Genomic DNA, 24,095 nt, shown 5'->3' on the forward strand with positions numbered 1-24,095 from the left:
TACAGGGCTGTAGACCCCGCTATGCAGACCATGCCCCTCCTCCACTCGCGCTTCCACCCAGTACAGGGAGCTCTTAAACCAAAACAATGCTCTTAAACCATGTCACAATTTTGAAAAACTGAGCTCTTAAACCAAAATGCTCTTAAACCAAGTTACTCTTAAACCGAGGTACCAATTTATACAATTTTTGAGTGCTGATAACTCTGTGGCTTCATCTCCTTTGTAGTGTTAACGTAAGCTTTGCAGAGTTATAGACCCTTCCTGTCTCTCAGACGCTGCCTTGTCCTCTTCTATAAAAGCTTTTTCAAATATAGCCTGGAAGGAGCCACAGAATTCTGCCTTGAAATCTCGACCAATGAAGACGTAGAGGACGGGGTTAATACAAGAATTCAAGACGATCAGGAAAATGCTGATTAAAAATCCATAATAAAATCCATAAGGATCAAACATACTACTTGCAAATGTAATGAGAAGGGTAAACAAACGAATAGGAAACCAACAGATAAAGAAGGCAATGATGACGGCTGCAATGGTTCTAAGAGGCCGAGAAGAGGCAAAGATACGTTTCCTTTTCGAGTGTAAGACAATGACGATATAGCAGGTGACGATGATGATAAAAGGCAGAAAGAAGAGAAATATTGACTCCAAAAGTATCTTCATCAGCCACCTAGATTCACTCATTATTAAAATACATATAATCACTTCATTTATATTGGTGACGTCTGATTGTATTATAAAGGGCAAAGGCAGAACAAAAGAAATTATCCAAATGGTCAGGACAATGATATAAGCCAATCTTGGCCTCCGGTGGTTGTGACACCATATCGGGAACACCACACAGATGCATCGGTCTATACTGATCACTGTGATCTGGAGAATACTGACACACAGATTAAGGTCAAGTATGAACTGGGTTAGTTGGCACATAAATTTTTCAAATGGCCAATATTTTAATATAATTTGTGTAATTCTCAATGAAACGAAAAATACAAAGGAGAAATCGGCTACAGCCAAGCTGACGAACCACACCACGTTGACCGTCTTCTTTATCCTGAAGATGCCGAACCAGATGACAAGACCATTTCCGACAATTCCCAGTAAACAAAACATGGAGTATGCCACCCCGATTATGTCTTCATATATGTTAGATGTATGATTGCTGTCTGTTTCAGTTACTGTATAATTTTTTTCATGTTCATCTGTATATTGAGAATGGTTGCCATTTACCAAGGAAGCATAATGTGTCACATTCTCCATTATTTTTGTCTTCTGTGTCAAACACGTCTGGAATAGTTACTGGAAAATAGAATATAATAAAATACGGAGATATAAGACTGGTATAAATTATTATTGTACTTGTGTCCATAGTTGTTAAGTGACTCAACAACTATGAAACAACTATGGAAAAAAATAAATACTGGCAATTTATTGGGCTATTTATTTAACTGACAGATTCCTAATAGTAATACCAGAAGTCCTACGGAGAACAATTCGATTGCTTTTTGGAACTGCTGTAACTGGATCTAGGCCGAATGACACCATGTTGATTCCCGACATTGTGGTGCAGATCAGCAGGACATGTGCAGTAGAGAGGAGCCTTGTGTCAGAGGTCACCTGAGCCTTATGGACACCCATACAGTATAACCTCTTCAATAACTCCAAAACCCAACAGATGTTCAAAATACAAGTTCATATAAAAATCTGGACAGAACCAAATTACTCCTTTTCTGGTCAAGAACATCGCTGTAGCAATATCGACATGAAGGAGGATAACAAGTCTGTTCTTTAAAGTTATGCTACTCCAACCAACTATCCTAGTACACTGGCCAGATGGCTCCTCCATCCTGATATGGCATCCTATGGAGCAGTATGTGACGATAGACATCACTCTCCTCCTCCGTAGCATTACACCACACTCAAGCAGGGAGCACAGATGCAATGGAGAAGACTGAGAGGCCTGCAATGAAAGCAGGGACCTACAGCCACTGCATTCAAGGCTGTATGTATCATGGCTCTATAGATTTGAGTAAAGGTAGTTCTACTTGAAGAGGAAGATGTATGTGTGTTCCTACAAAATCACAATGAAGAGGCTGCAGAGAGATGTATCCTACAGTATCATAGAAATATAGAAACAAAGGAAAAAGACCACTTGGTCTATCTAGTCTGCCCATCTAGTTTCACAATGAGGAGGCTGGAGAGAGATGTAATTGACATTCACCCTCTAAACGGACCCATACACCTTAGACTCTGATTGGCCGAAGCTACCGCTAGCGTATCTGGGGATCCCCCGCGAACAACCACTGACAGATGATATCAGTGGGGATAAGGGTTGGCCGTGATAAAAAATAGCGGCCAACCCCTATGTTCAGAGATTATTCGGCCATCAGGTATTGAAGGTGTATGGACACCTGTGACCTGAGGGAACAGCAAGCCTTCATCCATGGTTCAAAAAAGTGTTTTACCAAAAGGATCAGAGATAATTATTAGTGATCAGCGAATAGTGAGATATTCGAATATTCGATATTCGTACGAATTCGATCGAATATTCGATCCCATTAAAGTCTATGGGAACAAGTATTCGATTAGTGAAAAACATCTATTTGACCATTTGGAGGTTAAAACCGGAAATTGGGGGATTTGAACGCTTATCGAATATTTATCGAATATTCGTGGGATATTCGTACGAATATCGAATATTCGAATATCTCACTATTTGATCGAATATCTATTCGATCGAACAGTATTCGCTCATCACTAATAAGTCAAGGATTTTCTGGGCACCATTGAAATCTTTTTCCTAGACTTGTCATTTTCAGTAATGCATTCCCATTATTGAATTCCCATGAATATTATGTATGAATGGGTTGCATTGGGCATGGCATATATAGGGCAGCACGGTGGCTCAGTGGTTAGCCCTGGAGTCCTGGGTTCAAATCCCCACCAACATCTGCAATGAGTTTGTATGTTCTCTCCGTGTTTGCGTGGGTTTCCTCCGAGTACTCCAGTTTCCTCCCACACCCAAAAACATACAGATAGGTGAATTTAGATTGTGAGCACTATCGGGCACAGGGAGCAATAATTGGCAAAAAAAAACTAAAGTGCTGCAGAATCTGTGTGCGCTATACAAATAAAAACATTATAACTAACTGGAGATTCAGGAGTAAGGTGGATATTGCAGGCTGCATATCTAACTGTACTAAGGATCAAGTTTAATTAAAAAAAAGCAACCGCTGTATTTACCCTCGTTCCCCCACCACAACTGGGTGTCTTGGAGTTGGACCCCACTGCAAGCACTGTCTTGGGTGGGTGTCAGCTTTCTGCCTAGACACTCATTGGCAGGACACTGCTTGTTTTTTGAGAGATCGGAAAACATAGACTAGCTTTGTTCCTTACTCGCATTATTGAGGTTAAGTTCTTTTGACTTCTGTATACTAGAAATATGTATGTCCTGCAAGAAGTGGTGTATTATTTCTGCTCTGACACAGTGCTCTCTGCTGCCACCTCTGTCCATGTAAGGAACTGTCCAGAGCAGGAGCAAATAGAAAACATACAAAATCTCCTCTGCTCTGGACAGTGCCCAACATGGACAGAGGTGGCAGCAGAGAGCACTGTGTCAGTAAGAATACACCACTCCCTGCAGGACATACAGCAGTTGGTAAGTATTGGAAGACTAGAGATTTTTAAACAGAAGTAAACTGCAAATCTATCTAACTTTCTGAAACCAGTGGATTTGGGGGGGGGGGGGCATTCACTGGAGGTCCCCTTTAACCAACTGCAACATTGGTATCACTTCATTATATAGAGAAAAAAAAAAATCTCACAACTATTCTAATACAAGCTTGTGGTTTAACTTTAACTGTAATTCCCACTCAGACGAGTTCACAAGGACAGCTTTAAGATTTTAGGAATTTACTTTTTGCTTCTTTTTTCCCCTTTTTCCTAGAAGACTTTTATCGTTTATCGCATTAGAAACCATTAGTAATAACAAGCAAACAACACACAAGAAAAATCTCCCTGTCGTAACAGCTAAATAACAGTGTCATCAGATTGGAACCTGAATTACAGCTGAATGATTCCCTTTAAGGCTACTTTTCTGATCTGTGTTCATAAAAAATGTAACAACCCTGTAACATCTGTGATATAAAAATTATTCAGGAGCATACCCATAAGAGATGCAGAGGGAGTAGCCATACCATGACTATGATGTCCCTAAGGATGGCCCCTTTCAAAAATTCAGTTTATCAGGTTTGCAAATTTTTGGTGAAAAAAATTCCAAACTTGCGAGCTGAACCTTTAGGAACTCTACTAAAACAGCTAAACAATTGTGCAATTGTGCAATACTTACCTATCTGTGCTTTCCCGCTGCCCTCCTATGTCTCCAGTGTCTTCAGCCGCCTCCAGCTTGATCAGCCATCTACCAATATTCTAAAGGGAATGTATAAAATTATTTTTATAAATACACAGAGCATCCAACATGATACTCACCAAAGCTCTTCACTTCTCTTTGTGTTCCTTAATACATCAGTTGGCATCCTTTTGATTCTCTTCAACTTCTCGTTTCTCTACTGTAGTTTATATATAGAGAACCACATAACCACATAGCGTGTCTGTCTTCACCTTAGCACGTTATCTCATCAGATGTTTGCAACAATTTTTTTTCTAAGGAAAATGATTGAGGATGTTGCTCGGTGTCGTGTATTAGTAAGAGCTCCTTGTGTACTATACTGAGAAATCTAATAATCACAGATCCGAAATTGGAAAATGTGCCCCTTACGGCTATTTCAAAACAAATTCTGTAAATGGGGAAACACCAATAAAACATTACCTTATAAATTATACTTAAAAATAAGACTCCTCCCAAAAAACATCAATACCACAACTGTGATCAACACTGAGTACAATATGCCACACACTCGTGGTCCCCCATTACACCATAAACCACCCAAGATTAGTAAAAAGAAAAAGACTCACACTCACCCAAATCACAGATGATGATGGTCATGTTGCATCTTGTGGGAGTTCCCTCCAAACAGCCAGTACAAGAATCCACTGGGTGCCGGGATGAGTTTCTCTCTAGAAGCTTCTACTTTGTGTATGGAACTCTACCCCTACTCACACATGGCGAGTCGGGGCACTCACCCTTAGGAGGGCAACCCCCTACCCCACTCTACCCATTTGAAATGAAATTCCTAATGTATCCTACAAATATATCCCGATGTGACCCGTTTCTTTTGGGTTGCCAAAACTCATCGAAACTAAAGCCATACCAGGGTGCTCCTCATACACTTAGTAATGCAATATATGAATTGAGAGGAAGAAAGCTGCGGGCACTCACCGGTTCTGTAGCGGTATTTCTTTATTTATTCATGGTTAAAAAATGGGATCGGTACATGTATCTGGGACGTCAGACGCCACATCTCACAGGTGCATCACACACATGACGGCCATTTCGTGCGCATGGTAAAAGCGCTACTATTTTATTATTTTATCTCTATACTACTACCGGTGTGGATTTCTACCCTAGGTATCTGTTGAGCTCCCTCTGTTGTGGATGTTCTTGAAGAATGGGGACCGATGCAAGCATATTGATTTCCTATGGGGATTGTGGTGGAAGTAATGGGTGCGAAGTAATTCCTAAACCCACATATCATCTATCTACTTCTATAATGTAATGTCGGGATCACTATGTTGCAAAATCTTTAATTAAAAAACACCAATTTATGATCAGCCTCTGCTCTTTCTAGTAAATATTGGACAAATAACTCAGGTTTCATGAATATTTTATATATATTGAATAATGGTATCCAAGAGCAGCAATACTTGTATAAGCAAAATATAGAAAATATATAATATTGCCTCAGATATTGTAAGTCATACATATTCTTACATGTGTTCTAATACCACCCAATGTTGGGGAATTATCACCATTTTAGGTGTACATAAGTACAATCATATATAACATAGTACACAAAAAAATACACAAAAAATAAAAAATAAAAACATTTGTTATAGTATAATTATATAAAATGCCATAGTCATACTGCCATGTTACCGCAACATAGTACACTGCAGTAAACTAAGAAAACATTTGCTAAGAAATCTACATTTTATGCTGCATCCACACGTTCCGTGCATGGCGCGGAAACTGTATACAGACGAAGTACTACGAACTGAACTTCTGAAATCCTGGCATCATCATTTATTCACGGTCATGTCAGCACAGTAGCGTGAAGATTTAAACTGTTTTAGAGCTTAAATGGGAAGTCCTGCGAGTGGCCAAAAAATTATTGTCAGTGACTGGGGCTGGACACTGTTGCAGTCACTGATTTGTTGGGCGGGCTGAATCCCATCCTCTTGTGATGTTAAACCTAGATTGTGATTGTGTACCTGGAAACCAGGAGAAGAGGACACCTGGTGGGATACGGGAGCCCTGTGATGCGGCACAATGTGGGCACGGGGGCAGGTGAGCATATTGTCTTTTTTAATTTTCTCCCACAACCCTGCCCATAATGATTCCCCTTCTGCCCCGTTGACTTTTACGGCATCATGACAAATGATGATGCTAGGAGTTCCGAAGTCTGGTCCATAGCACATCATCCATGCACAGACTGTATTACAGAATGTGTGAATGTCCCTTTAGTCTAAAAATAATCCAATGCATATAATATTTAGTGCTGTTCCTGATGGGGTTCATCTCCTTTGTAGGGTTAATGTAAGCTTTGAAGAGTTGCAGACCGTTCCTGTCTCTCAGACGCTGCCTTGTCCTCTTCTATGAAAGCTTTTTCAAATATAGCCTGGAGTGAGCCGCAGATTTGTTCCTTAAAATCTCGGCCAATAAAGACGTAGAGGACGGGGTTAATGCAAGAATTCAAGATGATCAAGACATTGGTGATTAGAAATCCGTAATAGAGTGCAAAAAAGTCAAACCTACTATTTTCAAAAGTAAGAAGAAGGGAAAACACATGACTAGGAAACCAACAGATAAAAAAAGAAATGATGACGGCCGCAATGGTTTTAAGAGGCCGAGAAGATGTGAAGATACGCTTCCTTTTGGAGTGTAAGATGATCACGATGTAACAGGAGAGAATTATGCCTAAAGGTAGAACGAAAAAGACGACAAAGACCAAAACTGTCCTCCGTATCAAGCTAGATTCATCTATTTTGAAGGCACATATTGTCCAATCATAAATATCATTAGTGTCTGTGTATGTTATAAAGGGTATACCCAAAGCAAATGAGATCATCCAAATGGTCAGGACAATGATATAAGCCAATTTTGGCCTCCGGTGGTTTTGACACCATACCGGGAACACCACACAGATGCATCGGTCTATACCGATTACTGTGATCTGGAGGACACTGACGCCCATGTTAAGGCCCAAGAACAAATGGATTAACTTGCACATAAACCTTTCGAATGGCCAATATTTTAACACAATTTGTGTAATGTTTAAAGGAACAAAAAATAAAAAGGAAAAATCAGCTACGGCCAAGCTGAGGAACCACACCACATTGACCGTCTTCTTTATCTTGAAGATGCCGAACCAGATGACAAGACCATTACCGATGATTCCAAGCAAACAGAGCACTGAGTAGACCGCCGGGAAGCCAATGTCCACATATATATTAGAAGTATGATTGCTTTGCATATTGTTTTTATCATCTGTATACTCTGAATGAGTGACATTTTCAAAGGAAACCAAAGGAACTGTATTCTCCATTACCGTTGTCTTGTGTGTCAGATACAGCAGGAAACTTTTCTGTAAAATAAGTTATAACAGGATTAGATATGTGCTATATTGTGTAACCACACAAAACTTTACAGTGGTTGTCTAGTCTCATGGCCAATTAGGTTTTTGGCTATAAGGTGGTCTAACATATAAATTATTGGTACTGTGGTGTCCGTATAATTGGTGAGAGACTTACATTTAGACGCTATGACGCTAATAGCCAATTGACACTATGTTAAAATACAGAGGAGTAGCAGTAATAAAGTACTACTACTAATTTTTCCAATGAAAACTAAAGCGGAACTCTGTTTGAAAATTAAAAAACCCGGTTAGGTAAGGGTTGGTGAAACATAATGAAGAATCTATACTTACCCACCGCCAAGCCTCTGCAGCTGCAGTACTACCAGAGTCCTGACAGCCTTCGGTCTCCAGTTTTCCTCCATTTTCTGCACCACCCCTTCCTGCTACCTGCGGGCAGGAAACACCCGCTCAGGCAGTCAGTAACTGCAGTGGTGTTTTACCTTATTAACTGACTGGCTGAGTGAGCATTTCTTAAAAGTACCTGACACTGCAAGAGCGGCAGCTGCAGGAGGTCAGCAGGGGGTGTTGACTGATTAGTATAGATTCTTTTGTATGTTCCCCCTACCCCTTACCCACCCAGGATTTTTACAGCAAACCTGTCACCCGGCATTACGGCGCAGAGCCCGCCCGACCCCACCGGTGGAGACCCGGATACTTACCTTTCCTGCAAGTCCTGCTCCTAGAACCGGTCCCTGGACGGAGATATCGGCGCCAGAAGGTGAGCGTGCGCTGTATGCAAATTACCTGAGATGAGTCCGATGCCCACAGAGAATGACTGGAGCCATCATTCTCTATGGGCATCCGATTCATCTCTGCAGAGCGCGCGCACAGCTTCCGGCGGCGAGATTTCCGTCCCTGGGACCAGCTCCAGGAACGGGACTTGAAGGAAAAGGTAAGTATCTGGGGCTCCACCGGGGGGTCGGGCGGGCTCTGCATCTTAATGCCAGGTGACAGGTTCCCTTTAACTTTCTGCAGGAGTTCTCCTATTCTCAAGTGACAGTACAGTGATGTTACATTACTAAAACAATACATTTGTACTCCTTTACATATATGTATGTGGTACTGGTAAACATCTGACATTTGCGTCACATTACAGCCCCTTTAAGAGCATATTGGCCCAAGCTGTGTTGTAAATGAGCAATGATCTTCTGGATTATACAGCGCAATAGATTCTTCATGTGGTACACTGCGCGGCCATCACCTGTACATCTGCTACTATATGGGGAAATGTGCGTCTGAAGTAAGTGATCAGCTGATGAGTGGGCGTTAGCAAACTACAATAATGGCTGAAATATGGATTTGAATTTCACCCTTACAAACTCTTGTTATATATGTTAAATATACAGTTCTGTGTCATACTGGAACTTTAGCTTACATTTCTATAGAAGCAAATAATTTAAGGTAGTCTAATTTATTTCTAACGGTCAATAATCAATCAATATAGAAAGGCACAATTACATATGGAAATAATCAAACAGCTGTGCCCATGAAAGTTTCACAGCAAAATCTGTCAACACATTTTATAAAGATGGTTCTAGATGTTATATCCACATCTTTCTCTTCTAATATTGATATATCCACATCCTTTTCTTAACTGCAATATAAATGTCAGGTTAAGGACAGGAGGACACAGGACAGGTTAGGCCTGCACTGAAAACCTCCCGCTGTCCCTGACTACTTACCATAAATACCCTCGGCGGCAGCGGATAACTGGGTGACAGTCCCTAGTCTGAGCAGGTGATAACACGAAAACATGGACAGGACAAACAAACAAGCAGGGTCGGTATCAGTCGTTTGTCGCAGTGCCAACTCAGAAGTCGGAGGGATAGTCGGGAAGCCAAAACCAGAATCAGGAAACCTGGGAATACAAACAGGATGAACGCTAGCTTAGTTACTCTCACAAGGAGGCTCTATCACAGGCAAGAGGGATGATGAGGGGAGTAGTTTTATGGAGGTTGGAGTCCCAACCTTAGGATGTGATTAGGAACTAAGACTCCAGCCCTCAGCACATAATGGGGCTTACCAGCAATCGTTCAGTGGCAGATCATAATAGGTCTGTTATAGGACTGATACTTTTTGTGTTGAAATGTCTCCTGGCTATTGTTCTGCCATGATTTGCAGCTTTTCTACAGCAATTTTGCACATTTCAGGGCATCTTGATCTTGATTATCTATCCTGTACTATGAACTAGAGATGAGCGAACTGGGTTCGGGTTCGAGTCCATCCGAACCCGAACGTTCGGTATTTGATTAGCTGGGGCTGCTAAACTTGGATAAAGCTCTAAGGTTGTCTGGAAAACATGGATACAGCCAATGACTATATCCATGTTTTCCACATAGCCTTAGGGCTTTATCCAACTTCAGCAGCCACCGCTATGCGAAAGTTCAGCTTGCTTGAGGTTCGCTCATCTCTAGTATGAACACTACGCTAGTGTTGCCATAGTTACAGTGGGTTGGGGGTCCCAGGCTTAGTGAACAGGCCGGGGCCTATGGTAAAGTTAATCCGCCCCTGCAATCAGTCGGTGTAAACTAAATGAATACACCAAATCTGATTTGTTTCACCGCCCCCGGCCGCAGCAAGAACCTAGGAGTGCTGTTGGCGCACCCCTAACAACCAGCCGGGGGAGTCGTCAGGGAAGCTGTAGGCCCTTATGGAGAGCCTCCTCCTGACAATAAATCATGTATAACTCTAATGATAGATAGATAGATAGATAGATAGATAGATAGATAGATAGGAGATAGATAGATAGATAGATAGATAGATAGATAGATAGATAGGAGATAGATAGATAGATAGATAGATAGATAGATAGATAGATAGATAGGAGATAGATAGATAGATAGATAGATAGATAGATAGATAGATAGATAGGAGATAGATAGATATATAGATAGATAGATAGATAGATAATAGATAGGAGATAGATAGATAATAGATAGATAGATAGATAGATAGATAGATAGATAGATAGATAGATAGGAGATAGATAGATAGATAGATAGATAGATAGATAGATAGATAATAGATAGATAGATAGAAGATAGATAGATAGATAGATAGAAGATAGATAGATAGATAGATAGATAGATAGATAGATAGATAGATAGATAGATAGATAATAGATAGGAGATAGATAGATAATAGATAGATAGATAGATAGATAGATAGGAGATAGATAGATAGATAGATAGATAGATAGATAGATAAAAGATAGATAGATAGATAGATAGATAAAAGATAGATAGATAGATAGATAGATAGATAGATAGAAAGATAGATAGATAGATAGATAGATAGATAGATAGGAGATATGTATATAGATAGATAGGAGATAGATAGATAGATAGATAGATAGGAGATAGATAGATAGATAGATAGATAGATAGATAGATAGATAGATAGATAGATAGATAGATAGATAGAGTGGGAGCAGCACTCGTGCTTGTGGGGGGTGACAGCAGTGTGCACTGTGGAACCACCTGTGCACAGCAATGTAGACAAGGTAAACCACCGCGACACTCCAGATGAAATCAATCAAACAAACAAATAAACAAACAAACCAGTGGGAGGAACAAACCTTTTTTTTTTTTTATTTCATCTGGTTAACCTTGTATAGATAGATAGATAGATAGATAGATAGATAGATAGATAGATAGATAGATAATAGATAATCCATCCTCCCAAGATAATGTTATTCATTTCACCTGTCAATGGTTTTAATCTTCTGGATGATCAGTGTGTATACAATACTGAGTAAACTAGCTGACCTAAAACATGATTTCATTACCCAGGGAGCTCAATGCAACCATGATGTCACAACCCCTCTAATGTAAGCTTGTGGTTAAGCATGTTGTAATTTTCCATAAAGACGACTTCCCCAAGACAGCTCACAGTTTTCAGGAATTTATTTTTACTTGTTCCATTACTGGTATTAAAGTGTGCCTGTCATTAAAATATATATAATAAATTATATATATATATATATATATATATATATATATATGAAAATCGGTCCAGATCCGGACCGATCTCAGCATATGGCACAGTAGTGGGCTTCACTCCCTGGATGGCTGTCGTCTCCATCTACCTGCATCCATAAACATACAATGGAGTTGGTGTAGATTGCACTAATTGATCTAATTGATTAATCTAATCTAATTGATTTTCCCCTGCATGGTGGAATCTCCAATTACTTTCCTGTGCAGGGACCTATTACTCGGCCCTATCCTCATGAATACAGCCACCCGTCTATACCTTGCACTGTGAGTGCGTAGAGCTCTATGGTACAGATTTTAATCAATGACATCAATGTAGCACTACCCAGGGGTCAGACCCCACTGATCATAAAGTGATGGGATATCCTAGCAATCTTCCATAGATAGAGAATTTTTTTTTTTTAACAACCTGCACACATCAAAGCTTGGTCAACAGATTCTGGTTATGTCCATGAGCCTAAATGGTAAACTTCTTACAGCTCTAGTAGTAATTTATGTTATAGTAGACTATTATAATTTATAATATACTATAATATTATACTTTAAATTATTCTAAGCCTAAACATTACGTACAGATCCGTCCACCCTCACCTCTCATTTAGTTAAGGATTTCAACCTCTTGTGAGACCATTTGAACCCAATATGAGGACCCAGCTCTTGTAGTAATTTATATTATAGTAGACTATTATATATTATTCTATAGTATTATACTTTAAATTATTCAAAGACTAAAAATTACGTACAGATGCGTCCACTCTCACCTCTCATTTAGTTAAGGATTTCAAGCTCTTGTCCTAATGATATACCCTATATACACAGAACATCCAACATGGTACTCACCCAATCTCGTACCTTCTCTCTATACTCTCTTCTCTATTGTGTTTCTTGCCTAAATCTGTTTTATTCTCATCAACTTCTCCTTTGTTTTGCTTCCCTGTTTTATACATGGAGAACGCTATTGCCACATTGTGTATTTGTTTATATCATGGCAGTCATAATAAGGCTTGTCATGGGATGCTTGCAGCAGAACTTTAGAGAAGTGATGTATGGTGATGCAAGGTGTCATGTATAAATCAGAGGAACGCTCCCTGTCTGCTCTACCAATACATCTGAGAAATGTCTGGGCTATTTCCAACTGCAAACGTTATAGAGGAGGGAGATGTTATATAGAGGAGGTTTTCTGGTTTAGAGTAACCCATTAGATAATACAGTGTATTAGGTAGCGGGATGGTGATATCTGTGTCTGAATGGTTTAAATGACTGCGTACACCAACAATCGGCACTCCAGCTTGTTATTTTTCTTATTGGTTTAAATGACTGCCTATAGAAACTGAAGCCTTTAACAGGTGATGTGATGGCTTTTTGGACTGTTTTGTGTCGGTGCTATAGGGGAATCTGCCCAGGTTAACTGAAACATGCGCACACACACACACACAAACACACATACATACATACTGTATATACACTCACATACTGTATATATATATATATATATATATATATATATATATATACACACACACACACATACACACAAACACACACACATACATACTATATATACACACACATACATACACACACACACACACATACATACTGTATATATACACACATACACAAAAACACACACATACATACTGTATACTGTATACACACATACATACGGTATACACACACATACATACACACACACATACATACACACATACATACTGTATATATACACACATATACACACACATACACACATACATACTGTATATATACACACATACATACACACACACACAATTGGTTTCAAAACAACAATAATGTTTATTCCTTCCTTTCATTTTATTCTTGAAATGTCATATTTTACTTGTTTTACAACTGTAATGCTTCTTTACAAATGTATAGTTTTGTCACCATTTTATTCCTTATCATTATTGTCTTCATCAGTCCTTCCGGATGATCTGCATTGTAATTGCACTTTTTGTTCACACTTTATTGTATATTATTCTGAAAAGGTACAATAAAATATTATGGGTAAAAAGCAATAATAATATTTATTTGATATAAGCACAGCTAAAAATAATGTTTCCTAACATACTGACAAGTCTCAATGGATAAGGCAAACTTCTTTATACATAACTGTAATTGAAAAAAAAAAAAAGCTTTGGACAGAGTTTGAAGAGAGTTCTCCAGGCGTGTACTTCTCTAAGGTGATTTTCCCGATCAGTCACATAATAATTAAAGCTTTTGATATTTCGTCATGACATATTAAAAGTGTTTGGGAATGGCAGTGCCCTTTTGAATTAGCATAAAGAAGGTAGTCAGTTCACCTATAAATATAGCTGTGCGTCATCCTACAACCTTAACCTCCAGCCTTAAAAATAATTACCTAGTTCTAGATATGTCCAATACTTTTTACCATAGACATTCTATACATTGTTTTCCAGTTCACCTACCAGGGATTTTCTGTAAAAGATTCACAATGTGTTTGCTGTAAGTAATCTATAAGAAGTGTATAGAAAAGTACGATTAGATTAGGATTCAATGACATTGTTCTGTCCATGAAATGTTCACTTAGAAACCTATATTTGTAAATAATTAATTCACATCCTATGGTACATCATATATTATATCTGATCACCTGATATACAACATGGATAATTAAATAAAACAATGATTGATTGATTGATTGATTGATAGATAGATAGATAGATAGATAGATAGATAGATAGATAGGAGATAGATAGATAGGAGATAGATAGATAGGAGATAGATAGATAGATAGGAGATAGATAGATAGATAGATAGATAGGAGATAGATGATAGATAGATAGATAGATAGATAGATAGATAGATAGATAGATAGGAGATAGATAGATAGATAGATAGATAGATAGTGCTAAGGGAAGATCAGTAAAGCCCAATAGAGATTTTGAAGGGCAGTGGGGTTTGTCAGATGTGGCCTTGGGTCTGCTGAGTCTGGGGGAAGAAGAGGAGTAAATGTCTGGAAGTTTGGAGGAACTTTATGTTCTCTCTCCTGCTGTTCCATAGCACGCTACGTGTATATTGCTTGGAAATCACCAATTTAGACTTGTTAAGGCCCCTTTGGCCAATTATTGGCCCCATTCCTTTTAATTAGCCCATGTAAAAATGCCATTGGTCAGCCGGTAAATAAACAAGCCCTCACCATTTGTTGGCTATTTGCATCTTATCTTTATCAGCCGCGCATCATCCAGTAATCAGATAATGTGTGACCAATGGAGATCAACAAACCTCAAGCACGCTCGCATTCATCTGAACCCAAAATCTCTGGATTTTATTACCAGTGGCTGTAAAAGTTGGATACAGCCCCAAGGCTACCTGGAAAACATGGATACAGCCATAGGCCATAGGTTGTATCCGTGTTTTCCTGGACTCCCAAGGGCGGCATCCAGCTACATCAGCCACCAGTAATCAAATGCAGAGCGAAGAGGTTTGGATAAACTCAAAGGAACTTGAGGTTTACAAGATCAATCACTGGATTGGCCACATGATTGGGTGAGCCATGTTAAGGGTACTTTTCCACCGAACGATTATCGTTCGCATAATCGCTAACGATTAACAATCTCAAATGACCGCTATTGCGAAAGACCTGAAAACGTTCACTCATTTCCATGGAACGATAATCGTTACTTATGATCGTAATTGCGATCGTTTTTCCTTCGCTATTTATTCGCAATTGCGTTCGTATCTATTGCGAACGACCGAACAATGTCTTATTCAATGCAAACGATTTGCGAACGTTTTGCGAACGAGCAACGATAAAAATAGGTCCAGGTCTTATAAAACGATCAGCGATTTCTCGTTCGGTCGTTAATCGTTAACTGCATTTCAACCGAATGACTATCGTTCAGATTCGAACGATTTAACGATAATCTGAACGATAATCGTTCGGTGGAATAGGGCCCTAAGGCTCAGCAGGTGATCACCAATCAGAGAGATCAGTGCTTGTCTCATGACTCCCCCCCCCCCCCCTTAAAATGGCCTTAGTTGTTTTGCCCATTCATAGGAAACGTATGGGGCACCCACAATAAAAAAAACAAAAAAAAAACATTTAACTAACCTGGGGCCCGTCCCAGGCATCGGCGCACCTCCCGTACTGTACGCGGAGCAGGCAGTGTGACTTACACTACCTGCGCCAGAGACGGAGATCGACGAACCTCTCCTGGACAGCAGAGCGTCTCATTGGAGAAGCTCGGAGACGCTCGGCTGCCGGAAGAGCTTCGGAAGAAAGAGAAAGGCGCTGGAAGTTCCCGAAGCCTCCATCATTCTCCCGAAGCTCTTCCGGCAGAGGTCTGGCAATCTCCGTCTCCGGCGTAGGTAGTGTACGTCACACTACCTGTGCTGGGAACGCCGGGAACGGTACGGGAGGCGCTCCGATTCTATGAACCGGACCGAGGTTAGTTAAAGGTTTGATTGTTTTTAATTAGCTGTAGTTAACCCCTGCCTGACCGCAGAAGGGCTGCAGTCAGGCAGGGGTTAATGTTTTCTGGCGTGTAAGGCGAACCCCTGACAATCTGCTTAAAAGTCAGGAGTGGTCTTATACGCACAGTTGCCTTATACGCCGGAAAATAGGGTGTGTAACTTATATAACCAGTTGATTTAAAAAAAAAAATTCCTCAGAGTACCCCTTTAAGGACATCAGAACAGCACATTTACACAAAAGGTCCACAGAGGCCATAAAGCATGGCATTAACTGCTGTGTATATTCTAATGACCCAAATAAAGCACCAGGGTTTGTTTCCACGCATAAACAACTGGAATCTTTTCCTACTTCCTTCTGGATTAAGGTGTCACCCAAACATCTACACTTTCAACAAGAAACAAATGAATATTTCACAAGTTTTTCCTCTTCAAAATTTGGAGGATTAATGACTAAATAATAAATTAATACGGATAATTATTCAGTACTTAATAACGGTTTGCACTTAGCAGAAGAATCACGTGGATTTGGTCAAAGAAGTGTATGTAGATGGTAACATTGATGGTTAGAGTCATAAGATGTTCTATAGTCGCTGAGCAAAGGAAGGAGATCCTGGTAAAGGAAAGAGGTAAGGGGAGAAAAAACGTAAGGGATACACGGCCTAGGAAGACATATTGAGCGTTGTTTATTGTTATTATCCATTTTGTATACTGAAGTCATTAGATATAATGTTAGATATGCAGTGAGATATGGATTTATTGTGTAGAACATCTGTATAGAAGAGCTTAAATACAACTTACAGTATATTATGTTAAGGATATCATCATTTAAATCAACTGGATATAATAATCGTACTAATCTAAAAAGAAAAAAAAAAATTAGTAAATTTGTTAGAGATGAGCGAACCGGGTTTGGGTTCGAGTCAATCCGAACCCGAACGTTCGGCATTTGATTAGCTGGGGCTGCTGAACTTGGATAAAGCCCTAAGGTTGTCTGGAAAACATGGATACAGCCAATGACTATATCCATGATTTCCACATAGCCTTAGGGCTTTATCCAACTTCAGCAGCCACCGCTAATCAAATGCCGAAAGTTCGTGTTCGGATCGACTCCAGCATGCTCCAGGTTCGCTCATCTCTATTTGTTACATTTGTTTTAATTTGGTTTGTTTTCAATTGGCCTCGTTAAAAATGTTGAAGAGGTTGAATATAATCAGGTTATTTATTCATGTATTTCTTATTTTTTTTTTTTAGGTCTGAATGGATCCTGCTAATTTAAACCAGACCCTATGTAATATAACGCTGGACAGCAACAACCAGTAAGTTTATGTGCCTCATTCTTTTTTATTCCATAGATAATCATGTTAGGCTCTGTTCACATCTGCATTGCAACCTCCATCTCTTACCCCTCAAACTTAATGAGAAAAACAGCTCTAAATGCAGCAGGCAGGGGGCGTGGCAAGGCAGAGAGGAGGCGTGGCTACCTGATTTATTATCATTTACACCTGCTTGCGGGCCTAAATCATGCTAGAAATCGGAGAAGCCGTGGATTTTTTTCGCTTGTCTCAGGCTGCCCAGATTTACTAATCACATAGTAAATCGGGTACAGGGATATCTACGTTTTTTAGACCGGTTTGATAAATTTCCCCCAATGTCTTTTTTAGAGGACCCAACATTTCGGTGCAAAGGAGATTTGTAGCATTCTAATATTCATTGTATTTTAGTTTCTTTGTATATCTAAGATATACAAGGGTCCCCCCTCCTATATGCACAACGCGAAGATATATATATATATATATATATATATATATATATATATATATATATACGACCCAATGTTCAGAAGACAAGGAGGTTCCTGCTTTACCGCTCCTGCACTGATAACCCCTGACCTCTGCCTGAAGCTCTGCACAGTTTCCTACTTGATTGCGGCAGGCAGCTGAGAATAGATGTCAGGGGTTATCTGTGCAGTGAAGCAGAGATCTCTTTGCCTTCTGCTTGTTAACCCTTTTTGTGTTGCAGCATGTAAGTAAACATTGGGTCACTGCAGTACATAAGGGGTTAAGCAGAAGGACACGGCGGCTCATACCCCCTCCTGCATGGGCCCCATAGCAGCTGCCTACCCTGCCTCAATGGTAGCTATGCCACTGCTTGCAGTAGAGGCAGTGTGGCTAGAAAAATGTGGTTACCTTCAGGTCCATGATTTCTAGTCTTTGGTAGTGTACACTGGGGAGAGGTTGTGTGTATTTTGTTCCAATATTTTGTGACTGATTCATTAAAATGTTGTACTGCCATAGTAAATGTATCTAGGTAAAAAGTCGCAAAAAAAAGGTAGCAAAATTGCAAAATTCACCTGGTACTGACCAGACGTAAGCCTGCACCTGTTGGTGCGACTTTTTAAAAAGTCGCAAATGATGAATTGGGCTCTAATCCCGGATTATACAAACTTTTGGGTGAAAACAGGCAGATTAAAAAAAAGTTGCATCTAAAAAATATTCGCCTGTCGAATACTGGTACATATATAGAACTTAGATCAAAAATGGGGGGAATCCAATTATTCACCTAAAAATAGGCGCAAAGCCCTTGATAAATTTTCCCCAATGAGCTTTGAGGCTAGGATGAGGAGAAGCAAGTTTAGTCAGGTGTTTTATCACCATAATGTGACCTCACTTTTATTTTTGACCATGTATACCCCAGTATTTGAGGCTATAAACTCTTCTTCAGCCTAACCTCTACTCTATCCCATATTTTAAGGTCATCTGCCAAAGACTATGGGAAAGCCAACAAGAATTATCACATGGGTTCTGATGTAGAAGACATTTTACAGAAGATATCAGTTACTTTATACAGCATCATTTTTGCTCTTGGAACTATCGGTAATGGATTGGTCATCTGGATTGCCGGATTCAGGATGAAGAAGTCAGTCAGTGCCGTGTGGTTCTTCAATCTGGCCATCGCGGACTTCCTCTGCTGTGCGTCTCTTCCTCTACGAATTATTAAGTGGTTTGCCCATTCCTCATACACACTTTATTCTCTTTGTGAATTAAGCATCATACTGTTCAATCTAAACATGAGCACCAGCATTCTTCTCCTGACGGCCATGAGTATTGACCGCTGTGTGTCCGTCGTGTGGCTGTCTTGGGCTAAAGTTCATAGGACATATAAACTAGTGAGAATCACTGTCGCTATCATTTGGGTGGCGTGTTTTCTCCTGACTTTTTTAGCATTTTACCTATATCCATATGACTTTCATAATTTAACTAAAAAATGTTCCATAGCAGTTAGCTATGTGACTTACATTTTCAGCTATACAAATCAAACCGTTCACCTGATCCGGTTACTTATAATGTTTCTGATCCCTTTTCTCATCATCTTGGTCAGTTATGTCACCATTTTCTTCAAACTTAGGAAAAGTAAGAGACCCCAGAGATCCCAGAGGCCGTACAGGATCATCACCGCTGTTATATTATGTTTCTTCATCTGCTGGTGTCCATATTGCATCTGGCCAGTAACACCCAAGTATGTCGATAAAAATACTCAACTCTACATAATACATGTTATTATTATTAACCTGGCTTGTCTCAACAGTTGCATCAATCCGATCATTTATGTGTTTATGGGCCAAGACGTTAAACATGGAATCATAAGATCTATTCCATTTAGGATTACGGAAGCCTTAAGTGAACCACCTATTGATCTATGCAGAGAGCAAGAGGATGTACAACATGTTCATATTACAAGTGTTTAGAATATATTCCTATTATATACATGGAGCTCTATTCTTCAGGATTTAGGGAATCAGGCAACATTTCCTATAAAGAGTCACTGTCACACACAAAAAAAAACTTTTGAAATGTCATCAGACAAATAAAAAAAAATGATTAAGTAGCATTTTAAATGTAAAAATTATTAATCATTTCTCACAATCATATTTAATAAAATTATTATGAAATATCTATAATTTTTTGTACATTATGAGAGAGGTAGCCACCTTGTCTGAGTGTTTTTTAACTTCATTTTGTAATATGCTGTAGAGCAAGTCCCACAAACCTGTCCCTTTGATTAATTGGGAAATATTACTTAGCATGCCATGCATCCTTAAAGAGGTAGGAGGGGAGGTTGAACGGTGATCTTCATCTTATGTCTCTCTCTCTCCCTCTCCATATATATATATATATATTTTTTTTTTTTCAACATGTTGAAAGTCAACGATGAGCCGACATTGTGCATGTCGACTGATCGTTGCCTTTTAACAATACCTATTAACCAAACGATTATCGGTACCAGATACAGCCTATAATTGTTTGTTGTAATAGGGCCTTAAGTCGTCAAGTAGTTCAAAGGAAGTCATCTGACCAAGGATAGACTACTTCCTGAGACACATAAAGGCATGTAATTTTCTGGTGGTCTGAGTACTGGTCACATGACCCAGCTACAGAAATGAAACACATGGATGCAGCTAGAATGAAACAGATGACACTGAAGAGACAGAGAGAGAGAAAGAAAGAAAGAAAGAAAGAAAGAAAGAAAGAAAGAAAGAAAGAAAGAAAGAAAGAAAGAAAGAAAGAAAGTTCTCCTTTTACTACCTTTTTTTTTAAATTACTAAGCAAAACTAAAAACTGCTCCCACCAGAGGGCAATTTTTTGGAGTCTTTTACTAAAAAGCTATCTATCTTTTTATTACCACCAATCTTCTCCTCTTCCAAATGGGAAATTTACTTGTGGCTATTACTTACATAGCAATTACCTCCCCCCAATGCCGCCATGCTTGTATCAACTCTGGCCCCATCTGGCCCCAAAAAGGGGTAACGTTTAATCACCCTCTTATTGAAGCATTGAAGCAGCTAGATAATCCAACTGTGCACGTGGGTTGCTCTCCATTTGCTGTCTTAGGCAATGTCCCCCCTACGGAATCACAGCCATTATTTGCGGCCGTCAATATTGCGAGATGGCCGCCTTTCCCTGCTATGATCCCGTGGTGGAAACATACCCTTAAAATTATGTCTTAATGAGCCTAAGGTTATGTTCCCACTGTGAGAACATAGCGGGGAAAGGCGTCCGTCTTATTACAGTGTTCATGCACATTATATACAGCCGTGATTACTGTATAATAAGACGGACGCCTTTCTATGTGGGAACATAACCTAGAAGTGGGTTAGGGACCCCAGTCTAACAAGGGTATTCCACATATCTACATACACATATATACACACATACAATAACATATATAATCAAGCCAAAAATATCTTTTGTCAAAATTCCTCCAATTTTAAAAATACATTCTTTCTCTCTTATAGGAAAAAAAAATATGGGACACATAATTCCATCAACATGTTACATACAGTATACCGAATAGTAATAGCAAAAAGCAACAAAGTAACAATAATCATTTATTCTATTTAAGTACAGGTAAATAATCACGTTGAATATATTGACAAGTTACATTAGCCATGCATAGAACTACAATAATCATTGGAATAATCGGCTTAGCTTTATTTTTTGTTATAGTATTATGAAAGGAGAGTAAAAAAAAACAAAAAACAACAAAAAAAAAAAACAATTTTTACTTAGAATGATGTCCTGCCCCAAATGTCACACACCATTAAGAACTTTTAAAATCTAAATCATCGGTACATGTGATATAAAGCAACTTACATTCTTTTTTTTTTTTTTAGTGATCACGGAAAACACGGCACTTCCTGTGTTTTGAATGTTTTTTTTTTTTTCCCCCAAAGAGTCTAAACTCAGGACGTCTGCTGTATCCCAGGCCATTTGAGCGCTCACAGAGAAGGCAGTCATTTGATTGATGGGCACATTGAGCCGTGACTGTTTGTACTGGCCGGAATTCCTGTGTTTAGTCTGTTTTTTTCAATTAGTCTAAAAATCTGCCTTCAGGAGATTTCTGGTAAGTATAGCTGTTACATAGCTGCCTTCAGGAGACTGGACCTGGATTTCTGGTAAGTATAGCTGTTATATAGCTACCTTAAGGACACTGGACCTGGATTTCTGGTAAGTATAGCTGCTATATAGCTGTCTTCAGAAGACTGGACCTGGATTTCTGGTAAGTTCAGCTTTGTTTTACAGCATGATAACAACAAAAAATAATGAATGTATATTACAAATTTGCTTTATTTCACATTTACTGTTGATTTAGATTTTGTAAGTTATAACGACAGCGACATTTTAAGTGGTACCTCAGGCTTACCTACACAGTAACGTGTCAACCCATTTTCCTGACTCATCTGGGACAATGTTTCCGGGACCACCTAACAAAATAGGTATTTCTTTCTCCCTCGCTTTTTGTCTGTATATCTATCTATCCCCAGCGATGATCTGATCATTATAAGTTCTAAGTTCCTTTTGATAGGAATGGCCGTAAACACTCCGCCTGCATCTACCGCCCAACTTTAGACTCCTTGTTGCCTCTTGTTTGATATATATCTTTTTTTTTCTTTTCTCCACTGGCCAGTGCTCCCTTGATTTAAACACAATATTTACTTGATAAAGAGTCCTTTAACCTGATGATTCCATTTGTTTGTATTAATGCCGAATAATGGTTCTTACTGATGTACATGTTCAAATATTACTTAGCTTTTTTATTATTTTCTGCTAAACTTTAGTTGTTAAAATAATAATAATAATAATAATCATCAACATTTAAGAAAGAGTCAAACATGTAAAATGTCATTCTATTCATCCTATGACTTTTTCTTCTAGAGCTTAAAGCTTTCTGGGTAACGCTTTTAGCAGTACCCGGAGGACGGGCTAAAACAATGCCTTGCCATGTGTTCTGTGTCTTCTTTAGAAACTTAATCTGCTGAATTTAAGTCTTTTATTAGGGAGCCGTGACTAGTCATGGCTCCCTTTCTAGTCATGGCCCATGTGAGGTTCCCGGCTCCCTGCCTATCTCCTGTGTCGGTGGGGGGGCTCTAAGATGGGGAGGAGGCGTGGCCCCCTTCAGCGCCTGATTTAGGCCTGTTCACATGATACAAATCTACAACTGCTGGAAGCAACAGTAGATTTGTTGCGCAGAGCCTGCCCTGGGTGCAGGCCAGCAGGGTTAAATGAGAGGTGTTCCCCTCTTAGTAAATCTGGCTGGAAAAAAGGGGGCGGGGCTTTATTTAAGACCAATGTACTCATACGCTAGTCTTCATAAATGTCAACCCTTGTTTCAGCAGCTAAAATGTCTACAGAAGACACAGAACACATAGTAAGGCAACATTTTAGCACGTCTTCTGGACGATCCTAGTTACGTTACCCGGAAAATCCTGGAGTAATTGGTTCGCTTTAATGTAAGCTTTGAAGTGTTGTAGACCTGGCAGAGCCCGACTTGTTCGGTTTGGTAAATGCTTTTTCAAACATAGCCTGGAACGAGGTACAAAAGTTTTCCTTGAAATCTCGACCAATGAAGACGTAGAGTATGGGGTTAATACAAGAATTGATGACCATCAGTAGAGTGGTAGTTAAATATATATAGTACATTTCCTTGAAACTAAATTGAATTTGTGCAAATGTTAAAATAATGTCAAAAAAACAACAAGGAAACCAACAGACAAAGAACACAACAATGATACCCACAATGGTTTTTAGAGACCTAGGAGATTTACTGGAGTGTTTCCTTCTGATGTACAAGACAATTACACCGTAACAGAAGACCATTATAATGAAAGGTATAAGAAAGAAGAAAACAGCCTCCAGAATGATCTTTCTCACCAAGCTAGATTGATATATTTCGGGACCACATAATGTCCTACCATAAATATCAACCGAAATTGTGGTTGTTGTAATGGGTATAGCCACGGCAAAGGAGATCATCCAAATGGTCAGGACAATGA

At 39.3% G+C, this 24,095-nt stretch overlaps 3 protein-coding genes and 1 pseudogene across 3 annotated transcripts; 1 reads left to right on the forward strand and 3 right to left on the reverse strand.

Moving 5' to 3' along the window:
• Positions 1–228: 228 nt before the first annotated feature.
• On the reverse strand, positions 229–1,283 carry LOC138768785 (chemerin-like receptor 1). The gene has a single exon (XM_069946741.1). It carries the CDS (start codon positions 1,255–1,257, stop codon positions 229–231), a length of 1,029 nt encoding a protein of 342 aa, XP_069802842.1. The 5' UTR covers positions 1,258–1,283.
• Positions 1,284–5,860: 4,577 nt separating this feature from the next.
• Positions 5,861–12,753, reverse strand: LOC138768786 (formyl peptide receptor-related sequence 4-like). Its single transcript, XM_069946743.1, has 4 exons — positions 12,647–12,753; positions 9,494–9,669; positions 8,556–8,794; positions 5,861–7,760 (listed from the first exon to the last, which is right to left on the reverse strand). Exons 1-4 carry the CDS (start codon positions 12,751–12,753, stop codon positions 6,708–6,710), a joined length of 1,575 nt encoding a protein of 524 aa, XP_069802844.1. The 3' UTR covers positions 5,861–6,707.
• Positions 12,754–19,172: 6,419 nt separating this feature from the next.
• LOC138768787 (C3a anaphylatoxin chemotactic receptor-like) lies at positions 19,173–20,009 on the forward strand. The gene has a single exon (XM_069946744.1). The coding sequence runs from the start codon at positions 19,173–19,175 to the stop codon at positions 20,007–20,009; it is 837 nt and encodes a 278-aa protein (XP_069802845.1).
• Positions 20,010–23,547: 3,538 nt separating this feature from the next.
• The window catches only part of LOC138768788 (chemerin-like receptor 1), a 1,018-nt pseudogene continuing 470 nt past the window's right edge, over positions 23,548–24,095 (reverse strand).

This window comes from Dendropsophus ebraccatus, chromosome 12 (genome assembly GCF_027789765.1).
Source record: "Dendropsophus ebraccatus isolate aDenEbr1 chromosome 12, aDenEbr1.pat, whole genome shotgun sequence".
Classification (NCBI taxonomy): Eukaryota; Metazoa; Chordata; class Amphibia; order Anura; family Hylidae; genus Dendropsophus; species Dendropsophus ebraccatus.